Genomic DNA, 27357 nt, shown 5'->3' on the forward strand with positions numbered 1-27357 from the left:
CCCTGAGAAATGTGATGCAGCCATCCCAGGACTGCATGTAGATAAGTAACAATAAGATGCAACAAAATATGAAAAAATGAGAAGGTATTTCATTTAAAAATGATTGTACAAAGTATTTTAGCAATCTAAATGTAATTTAGTTAGGGGTTATATCTGCTTTAATATTGTTTAAAAATGAATCTTTGGCTATAAATTGTAAAATTGTCAAAAACCTTTAAATAAACAATTTTCCATTGGTCCTAAAAAATCATGCCAACTTTAGAAATCAGATGTAATTTTTGTTTTTTATTGACACATTGGGAAAGTTTACACAATTCACACAAGTGACAAAGGGCCATGCCTAGTTCATTCAAAGGTCAGAGAACCTGGTGTCCCTGGTTTTTGTCAAGTTCTGTACACTTGTGAGAAACAAAGTTGTTTGTAAAGTTCACCAAACATAACATTTAATCAGAGGCACTGTGCTAAATAGGATCCCTAAAGCCGTATCAGTCACACAGATTTTATTTGTAGTGCATATTAATATTTATTGCTTCATGATAATAAAACAAGAGCTGAATTGAGGCCACACTTGAGGAAGACATACACCAAATATGTCTCAAATTGTTTTATTCAAATATATATGAGCATTCTGTACTGCTATTCAACCATATTATACATAATTAAATTAAATACATAATTAATAAATAAAATGTTAAATATTTCTTCCACGGGAAGCGTAAATAGTATTTCTGTGTGCATACAGTATACTAATTCTAAAGAATGATTTAGCGCACCCAAAACAGATTTTACTTTTTAGTACATTTTTGTTCATATAACCAAGCGCTGAGTTGCTTTTAGAATCCTAAATGGTTTCCAAATAACATGAAAATAAAAAAATAACAAGAAAATAAAAATAACACATGTGAACTGGAATGCAATATTGCTCCGTTAGAATGTAATTCTAACCAAATGTCATCATTTGCAGGATCTAAAAAATAAAAAGAGGAAAAAAAAAAGAATATATTAGTTTTTAAATACTACTCAGTACCATTACTTTTACATCATTATTGAGTTGTGTTGAGAAATCCCAGATACCTTGGTAAGCAGATACCAAACTAAATGTTTTTTTTTTCATTTAAAAGCAACATTGTGAAGTACTTGATAATTCTTATCTGCTATTTTTTGTGACTCAACCTAGAGTAAATGTTACAGAGATAAGCAGTGATAAAAGAGTATTCTGAATCACTTATAAAATGTAAGATACATTACAAAATGTGTACCATGCCTGCATACTTTTAAGGCCATGAAAATAAATTCATCCTAAAGCCTTGTACACAAGACAAGAATATCAGATGAAAAATACAGCTTTCGGAGCGATCGTCCGATAATCTGATTGTTAGTACACAGCTTTTGAGAGCCAATCATGACAATTCAAGTGAAAATATCCGAAAGTACAAGCACACAAATTTTTCTTGTACAATAACAGAATGAACGATTTTCGTTTAATCAGTAGAGTACTCGTCCATAAAAAAATCAAATGACCACGACTGACCATGCTCGAAAACTAAAGAATACACTTTATAGTACAATACATCGCTTCCGAAGTTGTATTCTATCTGTATTCTGAATTTTCATAACTTTAGTGATGTACTCATTTTTGATATGAGACTACTAACATGCAAAAAAAAACAGACAATCATTCATCTGATATTCTCATTGTGTGTACTATTTTATTTTTTCATTAGTACACTGTTTTATGGCAATACCTAAAACTGGTTCCATGCAAAGAGATTGGTAATCATATACTTCTAGGGAATATATATTGGTTTTGCATATGTTCTTAACGTCAGGTTAAAAAAAATTTAATCTTTTTTAAAAAAAATGCACATTATGAACATTATGCATTTTTGTTTTCAACCAGCAGCTTTGGTCTCCTTTTCATATTTTTGCTTGTTTTGTGGAAAAAAAAGTGTTATAGAAAATAACCCTGCGGGGTTTATTTACTACTAGATTGTAAGCTCGAAAGAGCAGGGCCCTTGAATCCCTTGTGTTCTGTTTTGTTACTGTATTGTCTCATGTACTGTCTTCCACTATAATGTACAGTGCTGAGCAAACCTTTTAGCGCTATATAAATACTGTATAATAATAATATTAATAATAATAATAGTAAATCTGGATAGTGCAAAATCAGGCTCACTTCTACATAAAAACCAATCGGCTTCAGCATTACTTTTATTTGTTCAGGCTTATTACTTTTTCTTTAATTAAAATGTTTTTACTTTTGGGTTTTTTCTATACACTTTGAAAACAATTCTCTTGTTACACTCTGTGTACCCACTGACCCATTGGAGATATTTACCCTTACTTACTGTCCTGATAGGAAACATCTAAAAACAACAGGGATTTTATCCCATTCCCACACTTTCCAAATCTTTAAAAAAGTTGTGTCTGCAGTTAGGCTTTAAATACACAACTGGAAGGGTGACCTTGCAGGCAAATAGTTTCTGCTGTATCCTCTTTTAAAATGCTCTGTCAATCCTGAGTGCACCCCATATTAAAGTGTTACTAAACCTACAACAGTAAAATCAGTCTGTATATGGACTAAAGCATGCTTGTTATATTCACTGTGGAACCTAAGGGGTTAATTCTCTGCATGGTGTAAAAAGGCTGTTTGATCTTGTCTTCTCTGATCCTCCACTTCTTCCACAGCCCCCAATCCATCTGTTGATAGTACAGAGCTCGAGGAGTCACTCTGCACATGCTCAGTTTGATGTGTATTGCTAGAGAGTTTTTTTTTCCCGTAGAAGAGTGCATGTGATCAGCACAGGGCCAACCAAAAATGCACTGTGACAGAGGGTCAGGGGTCATGCAGCCTCATAGGACAGTCAGAGAAGAACAAAAACCCCTCCTACAAGCTATAACCAGACTTCTATAACTGCTGATGAGAAAAGGTATTTAGCAGTTTATATTTACTAAAATAATTGCATTTCCTTGTTGTGTGTACTGTGGGAGATCAGATATAGTGATTGCAGGGTCCTGGGTTTAGTAACACTTTAAATGTTTATTTGTAAGAAAAATACACAAAAATCCATATAAAAAGTCAAAAGCCATAACAGTTGCCCTTTAATAACAGATAATCCAGTAATTCCATAGCAGTCACCATAAATGGCACAATCCTGCTCTTTATTTTTTTACCCTCATTGTCTTGGCCCAAAATCAGCCCATTTCGAGCCACCTTAAGGGGTACAGAATAGCGCTATCAGTTGTCAGAAATTTTCTTTATAGCTCCAAAACAAAACTTGTTGGACAATCTCTGTGCTGCTTGGCTGATCTCAAAAAAGAAAAGGAAAGGTAGTGTGTTCTTCTTCTGTCTGTTGAGCGAGTCACTACATAGGCAAGGCACTACATAGAACAAGCAGATAACTCCTCAAAAGTCATTCTCCAGGAGACATATGCTTGTATCTGCTCATCTTAACTGTTCTGGCTTGTGTGCACAAGAATCCTGGCTATCATTTTAGATATGGTTTGATTATAAAGTGGTAGATGCTGGTATTTTACTTAATGAACTAGCAATAGGTTATTTACAGTATACTTTTTAAGAGTGTATTTCTCTTGGTTGAAAGTTGATGCATTGCTTAACAATTCCTTCAGAAACAAACTCACCACAATTTGTTTGCCTAAATTCCTCTAAGCAGTGAAGAACGCCGTAGGTGCACCGACAAAATCTGCAGCCATGTTGAAGCCAGTCTCCATGTTTGATTTTGGCAGCACAGTTCCTGGATGTAAGAAAATACATTTGTTTTTTATAACTAAGGTTAACTATTATCACAGTAGCTAAAGAAGAATTTTGATCTAAATTTCTTCCTTCTAGTTTACAATATATAGGAGTTCTTTAGATTGATAAACATAACCTTGTGGTGCAGTGTCTAAAACATTAAGCCTTCACATTTCCAAAAAAAAAGCTGGATTTCTAAACCAGACACACAAAATAATATGTAGTGTTTACCTTTCTGCTTTAACATAATGACCGCCAAATAAAGCACAAGAAGACACAATGAATAAAGCCCTTTTATGTTTTGGATAGTGCAAAGGGTTAGAACCTCCATCAGTTTTTCTTTTTGTAAAGTAGAGTAGATTCTCTTTTGGGTCTTGCCCTGGTGATATCTTTATAGAAAATCAGAGGGATGGGTGTCGCCAGACACTCTCTTAAGCCCCTTACACGCGGGCTGAATATCGGCTGGTTCAATAGTAACCGGCTGACATTTAGCCTGTGTGTACACGTGCCTGTCTAACAGAAGTTGGCTGAACGGCCAGCTTCTGTCAATGGCCATGCTGGAAAATCAGAATCCGATCAGCATCTGATCAGTGCTGGTAGCCAATTGCTGACTGGTGTGTTCTGGCTGAGGGGGCAATCCTCCTGACAGAACACAATAACTCAGCAGGGAGATTGCTTTGCTGGCATCCTGTTCCTCCTTGCACAAAGGAGCAGATACCAGTCCTGCTGATGGGTTAAGGACCTTCTACAGCCCTGTCCAGCTCTCCTATAGTAACTGCCTGTCTCCTGGAATCTCCTCCATGCTCTTGAGACTGTGCTGGGAAACACAGCAAACCTTCTGGCAATAGCATGTATTGATGTGCTATCCTGGAGGAGTTAGACTGCCTGTGCAACCTCTGTAGGGTCCAGGTATCGCCTCATGCTACCAGTAGTGACAATGACCCTAGCCAGAAGCAAAACTGGGGAAAAACAGTCAGAAAAGATGAGTAGGGAAAAAAATGCCAGTGGCCTCCACCTGTAAAACCATTCCTATTTTGGGGGGCATGTCATTGTTGCCCATCTAGTGCACCTGTTGTTAATTTCATTAACACCAAAGCAGCTGAAACAGATTAACAACCCCCTCTGCTACTTAACCGACCAGATCAATATCCCAGGAGTTTAATTGACTTGATCTTATACTCTGATTAAAAAGTGTTACTTTAATTTTATAATGTATTTGATTAAATTGTCAGTATAAAAGCATGAAAGTTTTCAGTGGAATTCTTTAAAGCAGACCCTGCACAAAAATGCAAGGTTCACTTATTACAAACTAATACATCCCCCCACCCATCCCATGCCATGTAAAAAGAACACATTATATCTGTAGAGAAAAAGTTAGAAAGTCACACTTATCTTACACCTGGCTTTTGTCTGCTGTGAGGGTGAAGTTGCAATCCTTCCAGCAAGATCCTGGGAATTCTGATGATCCCAAATCTCTTGAGAAGATGCTCTTGCACTTTAGCCTTCTTGTTAGATTTGGGATACTCCCAAGATTTCGTCAAAAAGATTGCTACACCTCCCCCTCCAGTTCTGAAGCTGGGTGTGAACTAAGTATATTTTCAACTAAATCTGTAGGCAGCAGCACATATCACCCTGCTTGTGACTAATATCTCTTGTGCCATTATTTAAACCTTTTTTGACTAAACTTAAGCATGAAAACATGCCTTCAATAGCTACTGTAGCTGTAGAAACTGTGGAGTAATTCATCCTCAAATTTCCCCAGAGATTCACTGAAGCTGTCCAAGTTGAGTCTAAGCATTTTGCTCTCCCTCCTATTTCTATGCGCTTGCCTTGTGTTTACAATAGAAGGCTGGCAGCCTGCCAACTCTCTAATTGCATGGAGGAACCAAATGATATACAGAGAAAAAAAAAGTATTTTCAGAATCTTGAGGATGAATTATTTCATGGTGTACACATGGCAGATGAGCTTTTCTTAGGAGAGCCCATCCAAAACCCCATGCAGAGGTATACAAAGAAAAAAGTAAGATAGTATTAAGGAAATATTTGAAGTAATTTAACTACTAGAATGCAATCTAAAGAATATTTTGTATTCACTGGCCTGAGTAAGCACCTAGGTAAAAAACACAGGCTGCTATCTGCAGGGGCTCTGAAGGCTGCATGATAAGTGTCAACAGGGCGCTGGTTTGGCACAAGGGACTTAAAGTGTAAGTGTAACCAAAACATTTTCTTTTAGTTTTGTATAGATTAAGAAAGGTTTAAAACCCCTGCCAGTTTGCTGTCTGTGTCCTGTTAGGGAGATCTTTACATTAACCTCCTGCTCCAGAGACAGATCAGGAAGTGAGACATTAGGGTTTAGTTACTAAAGGCAAACAGACTGCGCAGTTTGCAAGTTCAATTGCTCCGCAGCATAGTAAATGAGGGGAAGCTCTGCTAACTTCCATCATCCAATCATGTGCAAGCAAAAATGCAGTTTTTTTTATATTCCTTGCATGTGATTGGGTATTGTTTGCAAAGTGAAACTTCCCCCCACTTACTAAGCTGTGGAGCAAAGTGCACAGTCAATTTGCCTTTAGTAAATAAACCTCAAAATCCCTACCAAGTGCAGCAAATTCCCCTCTCAGACAGTTGTTCTTCCCGACTCCATCCAGAGATTAAAAAAAAAGATTTTTGCTATATATACACTTTGAGGACTTGTATGCATTGTATGCATTTTTAATCTGATTCTCTTTGAATTCTCTCCAGATGCAGCTAGTAGAATTTAGAACCAGATTATAACACGTCAGAAATATGCATTCAAATACAAACAATATATTGTACTGCTGGTCAATGACCCATGCTCAGTGAAGATCTGTCCATGAAAAAGATGTTAGTAATTACTGGAATATGTGTGTGTATGTAATGCAGAATGGATAAGTATTTGAACAAAATAAAACTTTCTATTATTTGATCATAAGACCCTTCTCTTTTACCTAAATGAAAGGGAAAATCTTTTTAATGCATATGTAGAGAAATTATCATATGTAACAGGTGTCTTGGCAATATTTTTAGGTTTCATTGATTGCTACACAAACTTCGTATAGCCAGAACAAAACTAAATATACGATGGCCAAATGAGTAGCAATTAAGTCCTGTTTGATAAAAGATCCAATATTTATTTTTCCCAAACAGTGTCCAAGTGAACAGACAGTCAGGTAGGCTTCTTTTAGATCTTATCTTCTATATCACTGCCAGATATCAATAACAGGATCATTTGCACAGTTTGTCTGTTTGAGAATGATTGCACTAGCCTCAGGTTATTCAGTTACACAAACAGCTCATAGAAGACTTTCAAAGCTTTTAATGATCATCAAGAAATAAATGACTGGTTTCAAAAGGTTTTTAGTAATTTTACAAAAAGCCTTGTGCTTCCTCAAATTTAAATTATTCCCGGTCAATCCATGCGCCATCTCTCTGAAGCTCATATTACATTGATACCGAAAGCAGATAAAGACCTGACATCGCCAGCAAACTACCGTCCGATTTCCCTATTGAACGTTGACTTAAAGATTTTTGCCAAAATACTGGCCAATCGCTTACTGTGCATCATTGATACTATTATCGCCACTGACCAAGTAGGTTTCGTTCCCGGCAGAGAGGCTAGAGATAACACGATCAGGGCTATTAACATACACCATTGGTTGACACAAAAGAAGCAATCTGGCTTCTTCCTCTCTCTAGATGCTGAGAAGGCCTTTGACAGATTGGCATGGGATTATATGGAGGATGTTCTATCTGGCCTCGGGCTTCCCTCCCGCTTTTTTGAACTTCATTATGTCCCTATACACGACACCAACGGCTAAAGTGAAAGTAAATGGTCTCCTTTCAGAAGCCTTTTCAATAAACAATGAGACCAGGCAAGGCTGTCCATTATCCCCCCTCCTATTTATCATTACACTTGAACCGTTCTTGAACTGTATTAAACAGAATGACAATATTAAAGGGATTTCAATTAATGGCAAAATGCACAAAACTGCGACTTTCGCTGACGACATTTTACTCTTCTTAACAGACCCACATATTACATTACCTAACCTACTACATGACTTTAGGCTGTTTCAGTATCTAGCCAATCTTAAGATCAACTTCAATAAATCTCAAGCCCTAAATATATCCCTACCACACAATATGCTTCGGCAGGCAAAACTCAATTTTCCCTTCACCTGGCAGTCCGAAGCCATCAGGTATTTAAGAATTCAACTACCGACCCATCTTACAGATTTTTATGCCCAAAACTTCTTACCCATCCTTCGTAGCATCACTAAAGACCTACAAACTTGGGATAAACCATTTTTCTCTTGGTTTGGCAGAGCAGCGATCCTCAAGATGAATGTTACCTAGACTCCTATACCTAATGCAAACAATTCTGATTAAACTGGCCAATTGATTCTTTAAGTCCTATAAAACATTATGTACCTTGTTCCTATGGTGTAACAAACGCCCCAGAATAGGTTTCGACCAACTCACTATGCCCAAAACCAGCGGAGGTATACGGCTACCAGACATTGCCAGCTACTACAGAGCATGCCAAATGACAAGAATAGTAGATTGGTCTATGAATCATTGTAGTAAAGCTTGGGTTAACTTGGAAGCTGACTTTTCGAAGACCCCACTAGCCTTCTCTCCCTGGCTGAAAAATTCTTACCTTCTGTCTGAGTTCACGGTCCATCCTCTTATAGGCCCCACTCTATCCTGCTATCACCAGATCATTAAGAAAACAGATTTTTCTTCTACCCCCGGCCCACTCTCGCCCATTACAATGAACCCGGACTTCCCCCCGGGTTTGTCGCGTGCATTTCTTGCAGGATCCAGTCCCACAGATAGTTTGAGTATGCGCCAACTTTTTAAAGATGGGACGTTTCTATCCAGGGACAACATTATAAATAATTGGCCACTTCTGACCTTGACGCCATGGATGTACAGACAACTGCACCACTTTGTTCATAGCTCCTCGCACACAAACGAATATACTAGACTTCTTACCCCATTCGAAAAACTTTGCTCTACACACTCCCCCCAGAGACATGTTATTTCACAACTCTATTCTTGCCTTGAAAATACCATTGATGTTCAGTCTAGGAAAGCGTGTAAAGCCTGGAGCTCTGAATTACAACTCCAACTAACGCCGGAAGATTGGGATCACATTTACGCACATATTCACAAAGGATCCATATGTGTCTCTACACAGGAAAGCAAACTATATTCTAGATGGTATAGAGTCCCATCCTTGCTTCACCAATTCGATCCCAACATCTCAAACGCGTGTTGGAGATGTCATCAGGCGACGGGTACTCTCCTGCATATTTGGTGGGACTGCCCAGTGCTGCAGCCTTTTTGGGGGAAAGTCCAATCCACAATTGCACGAGTCACCACGTATAACCTAGACTTCTCACCTGCACAATTCCTGTTGCACTACTTCTCCCTTCCATTCCGGACATAAATCATAAATCACTCGCCATGCATATGGTTAACGCTGCAAAACAGGGTGTCCCAGTCCATTGGCGCTCAACATGTATTCCCACTATCTGTGAATGGTTTGCTAGGATCAATAAAATTGAGGAAATGGAGGAATTGATCTCTGTTGCTAAGGAACATCCCGAGAGATTCAGGGAAACCTGGGCTTGTTGGAGGCACTTTAAAACCACCCCTACCTACCACTTAGTACAGGACTGAATGATTGGACATATTATGACATTGGGGAGTATCCTGTTTTCTGAGATACCTCTTGCTCCATGTCTGGAAGTGCCTTGGTCTTTCACCACGGCCTATTCTCTTGGACTTTTAATCCACATTTTACCCTGTTGACTGTCTTGATACACACCACGTCTTAAGCTAAAGGTCTACATTTCTATTGCGGCTCATTCAACATGAAGTGAGCCATTCATACGCAAGTATACACTCCACTTCCCCGTTTTACCTTACCCTAAGCCCTCCCCTTCCTGCCCACCCCTTTTTTTCTCTCTCTCTTTCTTCTTTCTTTCTATCCTATATACTTACCTTTACCACTATACTATACTACATACCCTTGTCTAACTAACCCTCTCTCTATCTGATCTCAAGCTCACATCTACACTCAACTCCTATCATCATTTTTATATCATAAACGATACAGACCATTGACCTTCAAACAGGTGCGCTATGCTACATATAACTCACATATCCAATCCATGGACACACGAAACAGAACTAAAACTGCATCATGTGCTGTTCTTACTCAATACTCCACACTTCACACTCCCTGGATATCAAATCCTGCTCATAGGTCAGAAGACAATATATCTTCCTGCTTCTCTCCTATACTCTGTACATCTACTGGATTGTAATATTATGTTGTCATAATGTCTTATACCGTTATACTCTGTATTGCCTTTTATGCTTTAACCCGTCTGCGACACGGGAGGCGACATGCTATGTTATGTTCAGATTTGGATCCATAACTGTATATGCATTGTTATGCCTGTTTTCTTCTAATAAAAACAATTGTTTGAAAAAAAAAAAAAAAGATTCCCAAACAATAAGTGCGGTGTCAACTGTCCCTTTAAATGCATCCCCACAACACTCTGGTGCACTACAAATCAAAGCAAAGTAGGCGCTTTACACAATTTTTCACAATCATTACGAGAAAAAGTAACATAACATCAAAGTGAAAAAACGTTTGTGCTCCACACACAACTTCACAATGTTTACACTATATTGTATATAGCTTCCTCAAGACATTGTGTAAATGAAATGACAAGACTCTGGCTACATCAAGACTCCGGCTACATCAATTCCAGTGACATAAGTTCCGGCATTTGGAGCGCGCACTGGCTTCTAGTGAGAGCAGAGCGACAACATTTACTATACCCACTGTGGAATGATTGTTCTGGTGCTGGACAAAGGAACAAATAAATGTGACTTGCTATATTTTAATGTGGGCACAACAATTAATAAAATACTGCACAATGAGAATTTTCTTCTTAGTTTTGTGAGTTCCTGGGCAATGTGAGAAAAAGGTGTAGATTTAAAGGATAAGTTGGGACCTTTGGGAACATGTTACATGGGGAGAAGTTCCCCGTAGTAGCTGTCAGATTTAAAAAACTACCACAGTGCTGTGGAGCGCTATGGTAGTTAATTGATTCTTCCTGTCAGCAAGTGTTGGCTTGACCGTACAGGATGTATGAGCAATCAGATACACTGACAGTGTGCAGGAGACCTGCATGGCATCAGTGATCTGCTGATCACTGGTACAATGCTTTACAAGCTCCTAACACAAAAAAATATTACATGCACATTTTTTCACCTGCAAAAAAATGTGCATTTTTTATTTTTTGTAGAAAGGTGAACTTATCCTTTAAATTCCTGGTGATTCAGCATACTAACAATGGATGATGATACACAACTGTGAACACTGTGTGGAGCACAAAAGTCTTTTCACTTTGAGTTTATGTTATTGTTTAACACACGAATTGTACGAAATTGTAATAAGAGTGTATAGAACTTACTTTGATTTATAGTGAAAAACTTTTTAGTATGATGGAAAACCTCTATCACTCTCCATGCTCAGTGCCATGCACTGTCCAGTCATCGCTAACAATGAATGCTTCAATAGAGTTAAAGTGACACTAAACAATATCGGAAAAGTAATCCATATACACCAATTATTTAATGACCCTGTAATCTATTCTTCCTTAACCGCTTAAGGACTGCCCTATAGCATATATACTGCTACAGGGTGGCACCTGTGCACAGAATCACGTGTATATACATGATTTTGCAGTTCCGGGTAGGGGGCGCACTTGCGCCCTACCCTCGCTGCCATTCGCGGCCCTCAATCACTGGGTCCCGGCTGGTAATTACTCGGCATCTCTGATGGGGAGGAAGATTGATTTGTTTACAAAAATCTTCCTCCCTGTCAGCTCGAGCACACTGCTCGGGATGGCTGTGCATAGTACAGCCATCCTGATCAGTGTGCTTACAGTGAAGAACACACCCCCTGCCCCCTAGTAACCTACTCCCAGCACACAGTTAACCCTTTGATCGCCCCTCACATTAACCCCTTCCTGCCCAGTGCCATTAGTACAATGTTAGTGCTTTTTTTTAGCACTGATCACTGTATTGGCGTTACTGGGGTGTCCATGGTCCAAAACCCATAGTCCTTAGTCCATAGTGGGAGTGAACATGAGAGGGTGGCTATGTTCCTACATACAACCATGGAAAACAGACTTAGGTATCCCCTTTGAGGACCAAGGGACGTATTTGTCCCATGTTTTTAATTGCCTGTATCATCTGATTAAGAACTTAAAATACTTTTTTTTTTTGGTTTGAGTCAAAATATTAGTTCTTATCAACAAATGGATCTAGCTTTTTGCCAATTATTTCATGAAATGGCTTAGTTACAGCAACTGAAGTGTACAAACTTTAAAAACAAAAAATTGATTCTTTTGGCGTTCCGTAATCTTATGGTCCTCAAAGGGTTAACAAGAAGTCATATCACAGCAGCCAAAAAAGCAATTTGACGATTTGGAGGAGGCTGAGAGCTGGATTGGAAGGTATATTTTTGAGCTAATGTTACATACTTGAATATAATTTTTTTTCCAGAATCTAATGTCACGTTAAGATAAGGTAAGTGTACTGCTGGTCTAATAGTTGTCTGGTCTAAATAAGGTATTCTATAGCTGGTCTAATAGTTGTGCAATTACCCTATCTAGTGTATTTTATTATTATTATTATTATACAGTATTTATAAAGCGCCAATAGTTCGCTCAGCGCTGTACATTACAAAGGGGGACAGAACATGTGACAGAACAATACCAATACAATGCAAAACATGAGGGGATCAAGGGCCCTGCTCTTTCGAGCTTACAATCTAGGAGGGAGGGGATGGTGGCACAGGAGGAGATAGCTGTGGGGGATGGAGTGGTAGGAAGAGTGGAGGAGGTCGGCAAGTTAGCAGGGGGTGGGGTAGGCTTCCCTGAAGAGATGGGTTTTCAGGGTGCGCCTAAAGGAGAGGAGAGTAGGTGATAATCTGATGGGTTGGGGCAGGGAGTTCCAGAGGATGGGTGACACCCTGGAGAAGTCCTGGAGGCGGGCATGGGAGGAGGAGACCAGGGAACTAGAGAGAAGGAGGTCTTGTGAGGAGCGGAGTGTGCGTGCTGGGCGGTACTTGGATATTAGGTCAGTGATGTAGTTCGGGGCAGTATGGTGGACAGCTTTGTACGTCAGCGTTAGGATTTTGAATTTGATCCGTTGCGCAATCGGAAGCCAGTGGAGGGATTGGCAGAGGGGGGTGGCGGAGACAGAGCGGTTGGAAAGGTGAATGAGTCTGGCAGCCGTATTCAGGATCGACTGAAGCGGGGATAGCCAGCGGCAAGGCAGGCCAGTGAGGAGGGAGTTGCAGTAGTCGAGTCGTGATATGATGAGGGAGTGGATGAGCTGTTTAGTGGTTTCTGGGGTTTAACATGCTTTCCATTTTAATCTGGCTATATACATTGAGACTGGAACAAATAACCTCTTGAGCTCATAACTTGGCAAAATCTTTAACCAGTTTGGTCAAATATTGGTGGCCATACACAGCCTTATATTTGCAAAGTTATTACGGCCAACTACTGTAATCACCAAGAACATTTTCCAGGAAAACAAAACCTCCTTTCATAACATAAATCTTACTTGTTCCTTTCGTCAAATTCACAGTGTCGTCCAGTGAAATGCTTTGGGCAAGCACAGAAACTTCCTAATACGCAAGTTCCTCCATTCATGCAGCAATTTCGGTTGAGTTTACTGCCTTAAAGAAAAAAGGAAATTGTTACATGGACACACTTAGCAACTCTGCCCATAGATAAATCTTATTTGTCTCTAGTCACCAAAGAATCTTTTAAAGGTTTGCATTTATTGTCTTGTAAAGCAATACAATTAGGTGCCTGTTAAAAATGTTTGTTCAGTGAAGGCAGTGTTGTTTGTACAAGGATTAAAGGACAACTACAAAAGATTAGTGCCTTTTATGCTGACACTCCAGATAGATTCTAGCCTGGGGGTACTACATGTTCCTCCCTAAATTTTTATGGCACTCTTAAATAGTGTTTTTTGAGAGGTACTGTGGAGCCACTTAGGTCATAAAGGATGCAAGATTTTACAGCTGTCATACTCCTTGCAAGAAGACTTCGTTTACTTTACATTACCAGAAAGGGCTTTCCATCTCTAAGTGTATTTCCACTTTTTGCAGTCAAATTTGCTTAAGTTATTCCATTCACACAGCAATTAAACAATTTTTTTTTCAAAATATGTCTTACTTTTTAGATGTTTCTAAGGAGAAGGTATCAGGATTGTTCTAAAGCTAGCCATAGATGGATCTAAATGTGGCCAGTACAGAAGGGAAAATGGGAATTTTTTCTTGATCAGTGGCTACAGCCAATCAGCTTCAGCCACCAATCAGTGTATTCTGACAGCGCAGTCAGAACACAATGGGGTTGATTTACTAAAGGCAAATAGACTGTACACTTTGCAAAGTGCAGTTGCACTCTGCAAGAGCAGTTGCTCCAGAGCTTTATAAATGAGCAGAAGCTCTGCTGACTTCCATCATCCAATCATGTTCAAGCAAAAGTGCTTTTTTTTAATTTTCCTTGCTTGTGATTGGGTATTCCTTGCAAAGTGAATCTTTATCTCATTTACTAAGCTCTGGAGCAATTGTACTTGCAGAGTGCAAATGCACCTTGTATGGTGCACAGTCTATTTGCCTTTAGCAAATCAACGCCAATGTCTTAGCAGAGCGGATTCCTCGATCCACCTTGCCTGGGTGGATGGAGGAAGGATCAATCTATGGCCAGCTAAAGTATTTTTGGACAGTATCAAGTGTCTTTGTCCCCACACTACCCCTCATTAACATACAAGGCAGAAGGGCAGTTTCTATATTTTTAACCCCTTGTTGGGACAGACAGTGTTCAAATCTAGTTCACAGCAGATAATGAAGAACTGCAAACACAATACAAACAGGGTTAGTTTTGTTAAACATTATCCACAGCCCTCTCCTAAACAATAACAATTTGATAATGCTGGCAACCTTAGCTGTGTAAAGTGACGTTAAAAATGTGAGTTTTTCAGCTTTTTTTGTGTTTTTGCATCAGCATTTAGCTGTAAAAACGTCCAGTGTGCATGAAAACTTAGGCAAGCAAAAAGCACTAAAAAAGGTAACCAGCAGCTTTTAGATTTTGTATACTATACTAAAAAAGGGTGCATGTAACAAATATAAAAAATATGTTATTTCAATTTGGTTGCAACAGTGGAAATACACTTTAAAGGTTAGTGTGAACAAGTATGTAGGGGCTGGCATGGTGTTGTACATAGCACTCCTCTCTTAAGCTCTCAGCTCTATGAGGGTGCAATGGGCTGGCTCTCAGGAGGGTTTATGTAATTATCAAAATGAATGATGGGTGGATGTCAGTCTGAAGGAGTGGGAATTCTTGGTAATCTCTATTTGCATGCAGACTGCCTTAGATAACAACAATATGTGCTGCTGAGCCTCTGTGATTGAAAGAACTAAAAGTAGTTCTAAAGGCTGAAGAGTTCTTACTTTTATGCATTCTATGCTTGAAGGTAAAAAAACCTTCTGTGTGCAGGCCCATCCCAGCCACCCCTTATACTTACCTGAGCCTGATCTAGATCCAGAAATCTGCATGAGAGTTACAGCTCTCTCGGCTCTCTCCCTCCTCATTGTCTCAGAGACAGCAGCTGTCAATTACAGCCAGTGAGGAGGGGGCGGGGTTGAGTCCCGCTCTGTGTGTTCATTGACACGGGACCCTGGGAGCAAGCACATATGAGTGCCCCATAAAAAGTGGCTTGTTACGGGGGCACTCACCATGGAGGAGGAGCCAAGAGAATGACTAGGTAACCTGAGAAGAAGAGGATTGTTGCTGCTCTGGGGAAAAACCATTGCAGAGAGCAGATACGTATACCATATTTTATGTACCGTTTATATCACTTGAAGTCCATTGAATGAAAGATGTGGGCCAGGGGCAGTCAGGCTGCAGAAAGAGCTAGATAATGTCAGGTGTCCTCCGTTCCGGAATGTCTGTCTGAGTTGATGCAGCTCGTAACACACATTGTAGGGAGACCACAGTGAGCAATGGAATCAGAGTAAGCAATTTCAGTACAGAAAAGGAACTTGTGCAGCTGTGCAAGCCTAAATGTAAGGCCAGAGTTCAGCTTTAAGCACTTTTAATTATAAATAAAGTTTTACATGTTTCTAACAGCTTGTACTATAACATACTACAGCGGCTATGCTTCAAAACCCAACTTTAGCCAAATTAATACCCTTGCTGTCCCCAGAAAAACAATATATGTATAATGTATTAGAGTAAACTTCAAAACTCAAAATATGCAATTTGCGGAACCAAGATATCAGTGAAAATTTTTTTTAGGTGTTTAGGATAAAAATGGCCCGGGGGCTCAAGTGGTTAATGGTAAATGTTACCCTGATTTCTTCTGACAGAAGTTCTAAGCCTTCCACACATAAAAATAAGAAAAAAGATAATTTTGACTGGAGTTAAGCTTTTACATATTTTCAGTCTAAAATGCTTGTGACATAATAAGTTTCCTTTTTCTAAGCATATTAAAGGATAATCCACTCAAAACACAACTTGTTTCCACATGACTGAGAACTTTGTAACATGTGCACATGCTAGAATTAAGATGCTGACAGTGAAGGCTAGGCTAGAGAAGGAACTATGCCATATATTTCTGTCTACTGCTTCAAATTTAACTACCTAAGAAAAAGAAACCTAGCATTTACTTTAGAACTTATACAAAAGCAATTTTGTGCAAAATGACTGGAGAAAATGTCATCCTAATTAAAATAAATTTGTTATATGTCTTTTGTATTTCTCCAGGATCCATTAGTGGTAATTTAACAGATATACATTTCATAGAGGCTGGCTACTTACTGTCAGTAAGACCAGTGAAAGGGATAAGTGCTGCGGTATTTGGTAGCCTTCTGACACCAGAGCTTCTATTCATCTCATGTAGCATATCCATGACCCTGCTGACATTTATCTGTTGAGGTTCAGACTTTGCATACAAGTTACTAAAGGCTTCAGATTTTGCCTTTGCACTTCCTAAAATTGGGAAAACATATACAGAAGACATCAAAAAAGTATCATGATTGTTGACAGAGCTTGCAATAAAACATATCTAAGCGCAAGAAAAAATATAATACATTGCAGCCTTAGATGCAATATATCATTAAGTATTTTTCTTTATTTAAAATTCTGATCCATCCAGGAGCACACTTATTATTATTACACAGGATTTATATAGCGCCAACAGTTTGCTCAGCACTTTACAATATAACGGGAGACAATTCAGCAACAATACAGTTCAATACAAGAGGAATTTGAGGGCCCTGCTCCTTGGAGCTTACAATCTAGGAGTTGCTGTCCTAGTATAACAATTATGGAGGAGCTTAAAGTGTTGGTTCACCTTTATAAATGTAAATGTGAACCAGCACCATCAGGGGCGGACTGACAACTTATGGGTCCTCTGGAAAATTGGGGATCATGGGGCCCCTGTGTCCTTGCCCACACTCAAAACACACCCAAAAAAGCCTATAAAAAAGGTACCAGGGTAATTTTATGGGGCCCCCTACTGATCCCGGGCCCTCGGGCAGTACCCGAGTGCTCGAATGGTCAGTCCACCCCTGAGCACCATACATCCTCCTCCCAACCCCTGACTCCCACTATACCACCAAACAAAACTCTTTGAACCTCCAAACAAATTTTTAAATAATATATCAATTACTCCCACTAAAGGTGTGGCTCAATAAGGGGAACTCAATTTATTTCCAAGAAATACTATCAAAAAGAAATGGTACCATTGTGCTAGGGTGGATGAAAATCTCTCTCCCAATGCCAACAATTAAGACACCATAAGTGTGTTAGTAATTTATATATTATGTCTAAATTTGTTTGGAGGTTCAAGGAGTGTTGTTTGGTGGTCCCCCAACTATAAGTAGTAAACAACACACACAATGGTCCTACCACATATTTAAGTCCTAATAAATGTTAGACTATTCATCCTCCCCTTGGCTTTGGTGCATGGGTATGTGCATCCCTATTTTGTTTTTTTAAGAATTGTCAAAAATTTGTGTGTGTTTATTTACATGTGGCATTGCTTTGTGAGCCTGGATTCACTCTTGTGCAGTGCGGCATATCACATGTGATTCGCACAGACACCGCACCGCATTCCTGTGCAAATATACTATATTTATAGGTACTATAAATGGTATGAGGTATATGTACTATATACCTCTTACTCATTCACATGGGGGGGGAGACCAGATATCTGGGTGCCCCCTTATCTTTAAAAGGGCTTCCAGATTACAATAGGTCCCAACTACATCTCTACAATCATTGGGCCAGGCCTGGGTTGTGGGGAAGATACCCTTTTTCCCATCAACATTCTCCCCTCCCATGTTGAGGGCATATTGCTTGTTATGATGCAGGAAGGCTGCTCCCCCTTCCCTGGTCTGCCAGGCTGCATGCTTTGATTAGGTGTTGGGTATGGATTTGGGGAGGAACCCAATGCCATTTTTTTTTCTTTTTACACAAGGTTCCTACTTAAAATCTGTACTTGATCTCGAGGATCTGGTATTAAATTTGGGTGGATGCCATGTATTTTTGGGTGGGGTTCCCCTCAAAATCCATATAAGTACCCCCCCACCCCAGGGAATTACCTTCTGTTCAGCTTGCTGTATATGTGCAGTTAGTCTTTCACTACTTATCTCAAATCATGTGTCTTTGACACATTCCCAGTAGTGTTGAGCTCAGGTTCAGGCTAAGCCACCCACAGACTAACCTTTGTCCTTGTTAGCCAAAGGATTCAGCTGAAATTCTATGTATGGCCAACTTTACACGATTGGCAGCAACTAAACTAAGGGCTGTAAAATGTGCAGCAGGAGTTACAATACATCGAATGCACTTGTTTTAGATTGCAAATCACTGACCTATGGCAATTACCTGAGTATGAAGTGAGCAGAAGTAATGCAAGATATTAGCTAGGATGATTAGTGCTAACAGATGTTGAAGTCTGTATTCAATTGATAAGCATTACATTTTTAACAAGTGTCAGAGAAACGTTGATCATTTGGAATGTGTGCTGAATACCTCATTTTGGTACCTACTCATACAGGTTTTTTGGCTGTGCAATGAAGACCTCACAGTTTAGAATTACAGTATTTCTGGGAAATAAATGTAGCCTCTACAAACAGCTAACTATTTATTATTATTATTATTATTATTACAGGTACTTATACCTATAAAGTAAGTATAGCTACAGCGCTGAACCAACAAATGAGAGTATCAGTTGCCAAGCTGTGGAGAGGTAAGTGATACCCAAGACTAGCAGAATAGAATTACACATTTTTCTGTTTGCTTCTGCCTTGAAATAGAAGTTTCTGGAAAAAACAGTTCACCTGGGTGGATGCAGTATCGTTCTGAAGCTGCATCTGTTCCCTGCTGCCTATCAGACTGAGAACTGAGCGATCAAAGATCTCTGATCACTCAGTTCTCACTGAGCAGAGAGCTGTGTGTGTCACCGGTTCTCTGCTCTGCCCTCCAGCGCTCACTGGAATTCCGGACTGTGGAGGGAATGGGAGCTGCTGGCTCAAGCGCTCGGTGGCATGCTGAGAGGCTGACCCAGCTGTCAGTCAGGGATCTGGGTGGATTCCAACATTAGAGTCTGGATCTTTAGAGTGATGTCAGCTGATAGCGGACTTTAGCCCACTGCCGGCTGAAAATGGGTCACAGAACTATGCACTCCTGTGTGCTATATGAGAGGAAAGGCCAAAGGAGCTTATTGGCAAGAGAGTATTGGCATGCTGTTGAATATTGTAGTGATCAGGCAGGTTGCACATCTTTGTTTGATATTACATTTATTTCTACAGGTACAACAGATCTAAACAGAGATAACCAGAAGGTCCTGACTCCTTCATTGGAATATTTGAACATATAGAAAACAATAGATATACATATAGGATGAAAAGAAGGTATTCTAATGATCAGACAATAAGCTGCCAAATGATCAGATTCACCTTCAGTGTCAGCTGTCAGCTAGGAACTTAAAAGCACAGAATAAAGCTTACCTCTCTGAAAGGGAAAAGCCATCAGTGTCAATGTTATTACAATGAGCCTGATAAACAGAAAGAAAACACAGTATTAGTGTTAGTGTCATGACCCACTATATAAACAAACTGACCCTTTTCAGCAAAGCAAAACCTGAGGAAGGGTTCTGAAATCTGCATAACAGCAAAGGATGTTTGGTGTATTTGTTATTTATCTAGGCCATCAATTGTACTAGTGGTAGTATAAAATTAGCCATGGAAATGAGTGATTGGTCAGTGTTTCCTGGGATCTCTCTAATCAGGAGGGTATTTATTTAAGCTGGGTATACACACACAGATTCATTCATTCACACATAGCGGTAGTTCCAATTTTATATGAAACACAATATTACCGCAAAGGTCTAGGAAACACAACATTTCAGTGAAAAAAAAAATATTGTTAATTTTAAAGGAACAAAAACAGAGACATAGCTTGAGGCTTGTGGCCCCGATGCAAAATTGACCTGGAGCCCCTCCACTACCACCTGCTTCTTTCAATGTGCGCCAAGATACTCCTTCTGCTGGCTGCACGCACACACAAGGTTGGGGGAGGCAGGCCACACTTTAAGCTGTTGGGTGAAAGCGGTAGGCTAGTATGTAAAAGAAGTAACTCAGAGAGCCTGGTCTGGGCCCTGCAGAAGACCCTCTGACTTCCAGATTCACATAGAAGCCCACTGCTTTCACCCGATTCACATAGAAGCCCACTGCTTTCACCCGGCAGCTCAGAGTGTGGCCTGCTTGCCCCTACCTTGAGTGCAAGTGCAGGATTGAGCAGGGCGGGGAGGGAGGGGCTGCACTGAGCTGGGTGGGGGTCTGAGCATAGAATGCACCACTGAGGAAGAGGGCTTAGGTGAAACCAGAAACTCAGAGGGTTCAGGCCCTGAGCCATCACAAGCCATCTTCCAACTCCTCAAGCCGCTCAGCCCTGTGCAGACTCTCTCACTACCTGGCTAGTACAGCACAGACTGTGAGCAGGTTCGGGTCCTGGAACCACTGGGCTTCTGCTCCATGTACTGGGCCACCTACCGCAGACAGATTGAGGAGGAGGAATGTGAAGCATTGCAGCATGAACTTTCTGGCGTTCCATTAGAGCTTCTGGGACGAGCTGAACATGTAAAACCTAATGACAGCCTGACAAAGAGGCCACACTGGCCCCCTGGAGCATGGGTGGGGTCACCTTTACGGCCCATGTGACCCCTATTGCTACACCCATGCACTCAAATGCATTAAATTACCCAATTTCTTTGAAAAATATAACAAAGTTTCACTGAGTAAATAGATACCCAAAATGTCAAACCATAAATTTGTGTGCGCCCATAAAATGGCAACAAACGTCAATGCCCTATATTTCGACACTTTAAAAGCCCCCTATAGGTCATCAGTTCATCGTTAAAGAGGGGTCTGGTGCTAGAATTATTCTCCCACGCCGGCATGCGTGGCGATATATAACGTGTGTTTCACAATCGTCGCTTTCATACATGCTTATATGTGGGGGTGGGGTTTTTTCATCACATGGGGACAGAAAGTAAGTGATGATTTTTTTTCGTGAAAGGTTTTCTTTAATGAGATATCCAGGGTCTAGAACACCCTGGATGTCTCCTCTGTGCAACACTGAATGTAATGTAATGCAGATCGCATTGCAATACATTCATTCCCAGCCATACTGGCGGGGAAAACTGACATGGGGACCTGAAAGTGACGTCAAGTACGTCATTTTCTGGGTCAGCAGCAAAGAGGGGAGGAGGGAGGACATATCGGGGATATATGGCAGGAACGTGCGTAGGGTGGCACCACTACCGGGGATTTGTGGAAGCAATCTGGCATCAGAATAGCTGCCCAAATGCTTCCAACTGACAGGCAGGAGTCTGCAGCCACTGACAATGTATGTAAACCCCCCCGCTGTCAGATCCGTATGACGTATGGACCTGGCTTAATGCCAGGCAGCCACATATATGTGTCCATTGGGAAGGCTTTTCTGTGCTGAGAGCGCACTCCCAGCACAATAACTAAGATGCCACATGCAGCTCCAAATGTATACTTGCAATAGGGAGCTGTTGCTCAATCACAGCGGTCACAAGGTCTGAAAGCCTGCCTCCGCCTGCGCCTCCTGGCATTTAAATCCTCTTAAAGGTTACAATGGCAGCATACAAACTGTACGAGTAGCTGTGGCCAGTTTGTATGCAGTTATAAATGTCCCTATTCACATAGACATTAGGTCTGCGTCTGAGACCATCATTTAATCTTCTGGAAAACCTTTTGCGTTTAACATTTCTTATATATATATATATATATACACACTTTTTTTTCTATTTATCTCACCGAAGTATTCAAAGTATGATGTTTACAGACATGTAAGAATTTAGTGAAAAAATAAAATGAAAGATCTATTGTGATGCTGTGCACAACAGCAGTCATTCACATTCCACCTGTTATTCTCTTGAGCTGGTTAAAAAAATAAAAGGAAGCATTTGATTGTTGGCCTGCTCTTTGCAACAGCCACTTTCATTTTTTTCTATTTAAGCCCAACTATACATTCAGTTTAAATCAGCAAAATATGTTCCAGGTGCATTAAACCAAAAGGCATTCAAAGTCTTACAGTTTATTATCTTTGAGCCTGGGTTCACACTTGTGCAGTGCAGCATATCATATGTGATTCGCACAGGAACCGCACCGCATTCCTGTGCAAATCACATGCAAATTCTGTGTGGCGCGATTTGAGACATACATTTTGTATGGCTCAAATCGCACTGCATCCGCACTAAAGAGGTGCAGGACCCTTTTTTTGGTCTCCACTAGAATTGGATTGCATGGGTATTCACACCTATGCGATCCGATTCTGCATATCGCACCGTGTTTTGCGGACCGATTTCAGGGTGTTGTTAACTTAACATACACACCCGTAGCGGTTTACATGAGTGGGGTGCGATCAGGGGCGGCCTGACCATTTGGAAACTCGGGCACTGCCCGAGGGACCGGGGTCATTAGGGGGCCCCATGAGATGCCCCTGGTACCTTTTTCATAGGCTTTTTTGAGTTTGAGCAAGGACACAGGGGCCCCATGATCCCCTATTGCCCATGAGTTGTCAGTTAGCCCCTGGGTGCGATTGTAATGCAGTGCGGAATTCACACAGAAACCACTGCGAATTCTGCACCGTATCAGTGTGAACCCATGCTAAGAGGCAGCCACAGCCTGAGTAGAAAAAGTTGTTTCCTTCCACCATGCTATTTGGAAGCAGTGGTCTTTCTATTGAGGTCCAGCACACCTGCTTTGAGTCAGAGCTAGAGTTCTCCAGTCAGCAAGGAGAATGATCTTTGCTGATTGCAGAGCTCTAGGTGTGCTTCAGCAGATGGAATGTTGAACGTCTGCAGAGAGACCACTGCTTTTTCACAGAAAGTAAGGTACACTATGCTTGCAGGAGGCAGATTTTTCTACTCTTTGACAGATTTAGAAAGTAAAAAGATTCCATACCAAATAAAAATTAAGTGGGGGTCCTAAAAAAGATTCTCTTGTTCCATAGGAGCCTTGACCCATGTTACTACTTCCATGAGTTCTGATGAGGGAACTTGGCTGTCAAAAAGGCCCTAGTGGGATGGAGTTACCAAAGTTACGACCCTCTTTACTGTACAATGAAGGTTCTCACAACCCTTCTCAGCCCACCATTTTGACCAGTGGGAATATATCAATGGTCATAATCTTCCAAAGCAGCTGTAGGAAGAGAGGCAGTTTGTAGCAAACATGGGAATGTTAAAAGACTACAGAAAGCCAACCAACAGGATGTTAGGCTTTTGCATCCATTGCAACCATGTTGAAAATCTTCATTGATACAACCTGCTACATATGCCATTTTGTTTGTCACAAACTATAAAAAAAAGAGCATTTCATAACATCCTAAATTTTTTTCAATCCTATATAAAAGAACAACACATTACAAACACGATCAGACATGATTTACCCAGAATCATTTATGTGATGGACTGTAAATTTTATTTCATCATATAAGAGATATGAAAATCCAATATTATTTCCTTTCCCTTCCCGTTGGGTGAATACATCAATAATAGAGCATGGGAGCCACTCTGGTGCTGCAGGGATCACTGATAATTAGATATCCCAAATATCAAGCCTTTAATGCTAAGCTGCTGGAGCATTGGCAATGGAACATTTAATCAGTGTGACAAAGAAATAGGAAGGAGAAATGCAGCGAAGATACCTGAACTGGGGGAGTTTGTAATGAAAAGTAACAAAAACGCTACGGCAGTTTCTAGCTGGTGCAGCCATGTGTGAAAATGAAAATCTTAAAAGCCCCAGGCTATATTTACAGGTCATTGCAAAACTCCATCAAAAAGCGTGCCTCTTAACACACTGTACTAAGAAAACTCTGAAACAATTAGTATTAGCATGAGAGCACACCACAGTTGATTTGGCAGAAAAGTTAATTGTTTTTATCCACACGCTTAACAGAGTAATTTTGTCTCCGCAAACATCAATACCAAATCATTCTCTGCTTCTTCCTGGCCGCTTTCTACACTCCGCTCAAGCCTCTATCTGTGCATTGCACTGAGAGCTCTCCTAATTGGAAATTGACATTTTCAGTGTAGCAATTGACATCCAAATCTGTAAATTCCCACAGTATTTAAAAAAACATTTTGAGACGCTCAAAATGTTACATTGCCTTGCTGTGTTTTAATAGATAAAATATACTTCGCAAAATTAAGATTGTGCCTGCTGAGGCCCTATAATCTGGTATTCAGCAAACAGATTTGGAAGCAGCAAAGCAGACAGTTGGGACTATTTATGTGTTTAGACAGCAGTGTGATGAACGTTTGTAATAACTTGTGACATTGGCAAGCAAAGTCAAAAAGCAATATTGTAGGAGATGATTAATTTGAGAGTTGGCCTTTTTTGTAATGTCTTATGTTAAAAATGCAGTGAATGCCACAATATTACATTTGTGCATTCATGTATATATGTTCATGCAAACATAGGAGTGTTTTTTTTCATCTTATAGGAAAGTGCTATGTAGTATATAACCACTATATAAATGGTGGAAATTAATAAATATGTCTACCATGAGAGAAATAATTAGAATGCCATTTCTGACATCTCCTGCTGAAATGCTTGTTCATTTGCTGTCATGCTGGCCAGGGGCGTCTCTAGGTTTGGTGTCTCCCAGTGCGGTAACACCTGGTGTCACCCCTCCAACGATCCCCGCAGGATGGATCGGATCTGCGGATTGAGCATAATGGATTGGAGTCTGATTCATTATGCTCCCCAATCCGCAGATCCGAACCATCCTGTAGGGATCGTCGGTTTGCAACCTATATGGGGTTAACTGACCTCTCCACAAGCTCCACGAAAAGGTAAGTTTTAAAGCAAGCCGATGATCCCCGCAAGATGGATCGGATCTGCGGATTGGGGAGCATAATGGATCAGACTCCAATCCATTATGCTAAATCCGTAGATCAGATCTATCCTGCGGGGATCGTCGGCTTGCTTTAAAACTTACCTTTTCTTGGAGCGGGTCCGGTGTCACCCCATGCGATAGGTGTCACCTGGTGCGGCTTGCACCCCCTGCACCTGCCTAGGGACTCCACTGATGCTGGCCCTTTGCATGTCATACTTTGTTAATTATTGACCCTGAACAAGTACAGCATATAGTGATAAGGAGTTCTAAATTATTTCGTATCTTTCACTGGTTGCATGCTTGCTCTAACTCTATAATTTAGAGGTATTAAATCCACTCACAGCATGGACGCCAGTATAGGCATTACACATATTTCTCTTTTAACATTTGTACTTAGTTCTGCATATTTTACTTTTATTTGTATCTACTTTTTCAGCGGGTATATTTATCAAAAGATTCATTCTCATAACTTGGCGATGAGGGAGATTTACTAAAACTGGTGCACTTAGAATCTGGTGCAGCTGTGCATGGCAGCCAATCAGCTTCTAACTTCTGTTTGTTCAGTTAAGCTTTGACAACAAAACCTGGAAGCTGATTGAGATGTCCCAGATTTTACAATCTCCAGTTTTAATAATCACTCCTAGATGTCTAATGCCCCGTACACACGATCAGAAAATCGAATGACAGAAATCGGAGGGATCGTACGATAATCTAATCATTGGTACACAGCTTTCAACAGCCAATCACGACAGTTCATGTAACAATATCCAAAGGAAGACGATAACAGTGCAAACTATTTGGGTTTAAGCAGTACAGTATTCATCAAACAAACTGAGAAACCACGATCACGACCACGCATGCTCAGAAACTATACAATTATTATTATTATTATTATTATACAGTATTTATATAGCGCCAAAAGGTTTGCTCAGCGCTGTACATTATAGTGGGGGACAGAACATGAGACAATACAGTAACAAAACAAAACACGAGGGGTTCGAGGGCCCTGCTCTTTCGAGTTTACAATCTAGGAGGAATTCAATACATTACATCACATTACAGAAGTTGTATTCTGTCATCTCGAGAACTTTTGTAACTTTAGTAACTTTTTCATTTTGGGTATGAGACTAGCATGTAACAAAAAAACTTATGATAAGTCATCCGATTATCTGACTGTGTGTACTAGGCATTAGTCTAGATGCATGTGTTGCCAGAGCTATAAGGCTGAAAACTAAAATAAACTAACTTTAAAAAAATCTAGTTTTCCTGGTTTATATTCCAATCCATGATGTCGTAGGCACCCAAATCTTCCTATTATAATCCACCCTGCCAGAGACTGCCCGTACAGGGGCCAATTTTTGGAAAGTTTTTATGAAAGTTTAACACATCATAGTCTAGCATTTATCAAACAGTGCTGTTCCAGTCTTAAAGACTTCTGTTTTTGTTCAAAGCTCTAACAATTGGAAAGAATAGTTGACCCAAAATAGTGCATAAAACAATCCCAAAATATGTTTGTAACTTAACACAGTTTGCTAAAGAATACTTCTTGAATGATGTTTACATATGTATTGTAATGAAGAATGTTACTGTATATTAGCGGAAAATATATTTATTGCATATTTATATTTTTGTTAAATAGTAATCATTTTGACCTGCCTTTAATGGACTGTATTTTCCATCCTATCCCATAAATCTCCACATGGATGCCCATCAAAATTTTCCACCTTTTGAAGGCCAAATAGACATGGTAGACTGCCAGTTAGCTGGCCGTGTATGGGACTTTTTATTCCTGATTATATACATGTATGTTTGCTACTGACACCATTTATAAACAATTAAACATGATTACAATATAAATCTGTATAAACAAATACAGCACAAATAAAACAGACATGCTCATTCAATACAAAATTGTACATACTGTGGGCATTTAGTTTCGTGCAAACACTTACCTAACATGGTCTCTCCAGTGCATTTTCTGGAAAAGCCAATTTTTGGTAAAATTCTCCTTGAGCTGATTAGTAATGAATAAAGCCA

At 40.1% G+C, this 27357-nt stretch overlaps 1 protein-coding gene across 1 annotated transcript in view; it reads right to left on the minus strand.

The window, feature by feature from the left end:
- Positions 1–833: 833 nt before the first annotated feature.
- Positions 834–27357, minus strand: part of LOC149436041 (cryptic protein-like) — a 91572-nt gene continuing 65048 nt past the window's right edge. The window contains exons 2-6 of the mRNA XM_089662098.1: positions 19899–19945; positions 16705–16875; positions 13439–13553; positions 3643–3755; positions 834–967 (exon numbers count right to left, since the gene is read on the minus strand). Coding sequence (XP_089518224.1) covers positions 834–967; positions 3643–3755; positions 13439–13553; positions 16705–16875; positions 19899–19945 — 580 coding nt within the window. The remainder of the gene's footprint in view (positions 968–3642; positions 3756–13438; positions 13554–16704; positions 16876–19898; positions 19946–27357) is intronic.

Source organism: Staurois parvus, unplaced genomic scaffold (genome assembly GCF_062004578.1).
Source record: "Staurois parvus isolate SC_StPar_1 unplaced genomic scaffold, SC_StPar_1.0 ptg001432l, whole genome shotgun sequence".
In the NCBI taxonomy this organism is placed as follows: Eukaryota; Metazoa; Chordata; class Amphibia; order Anura; family Ranidae; genus Staurois; species Staurois parvus.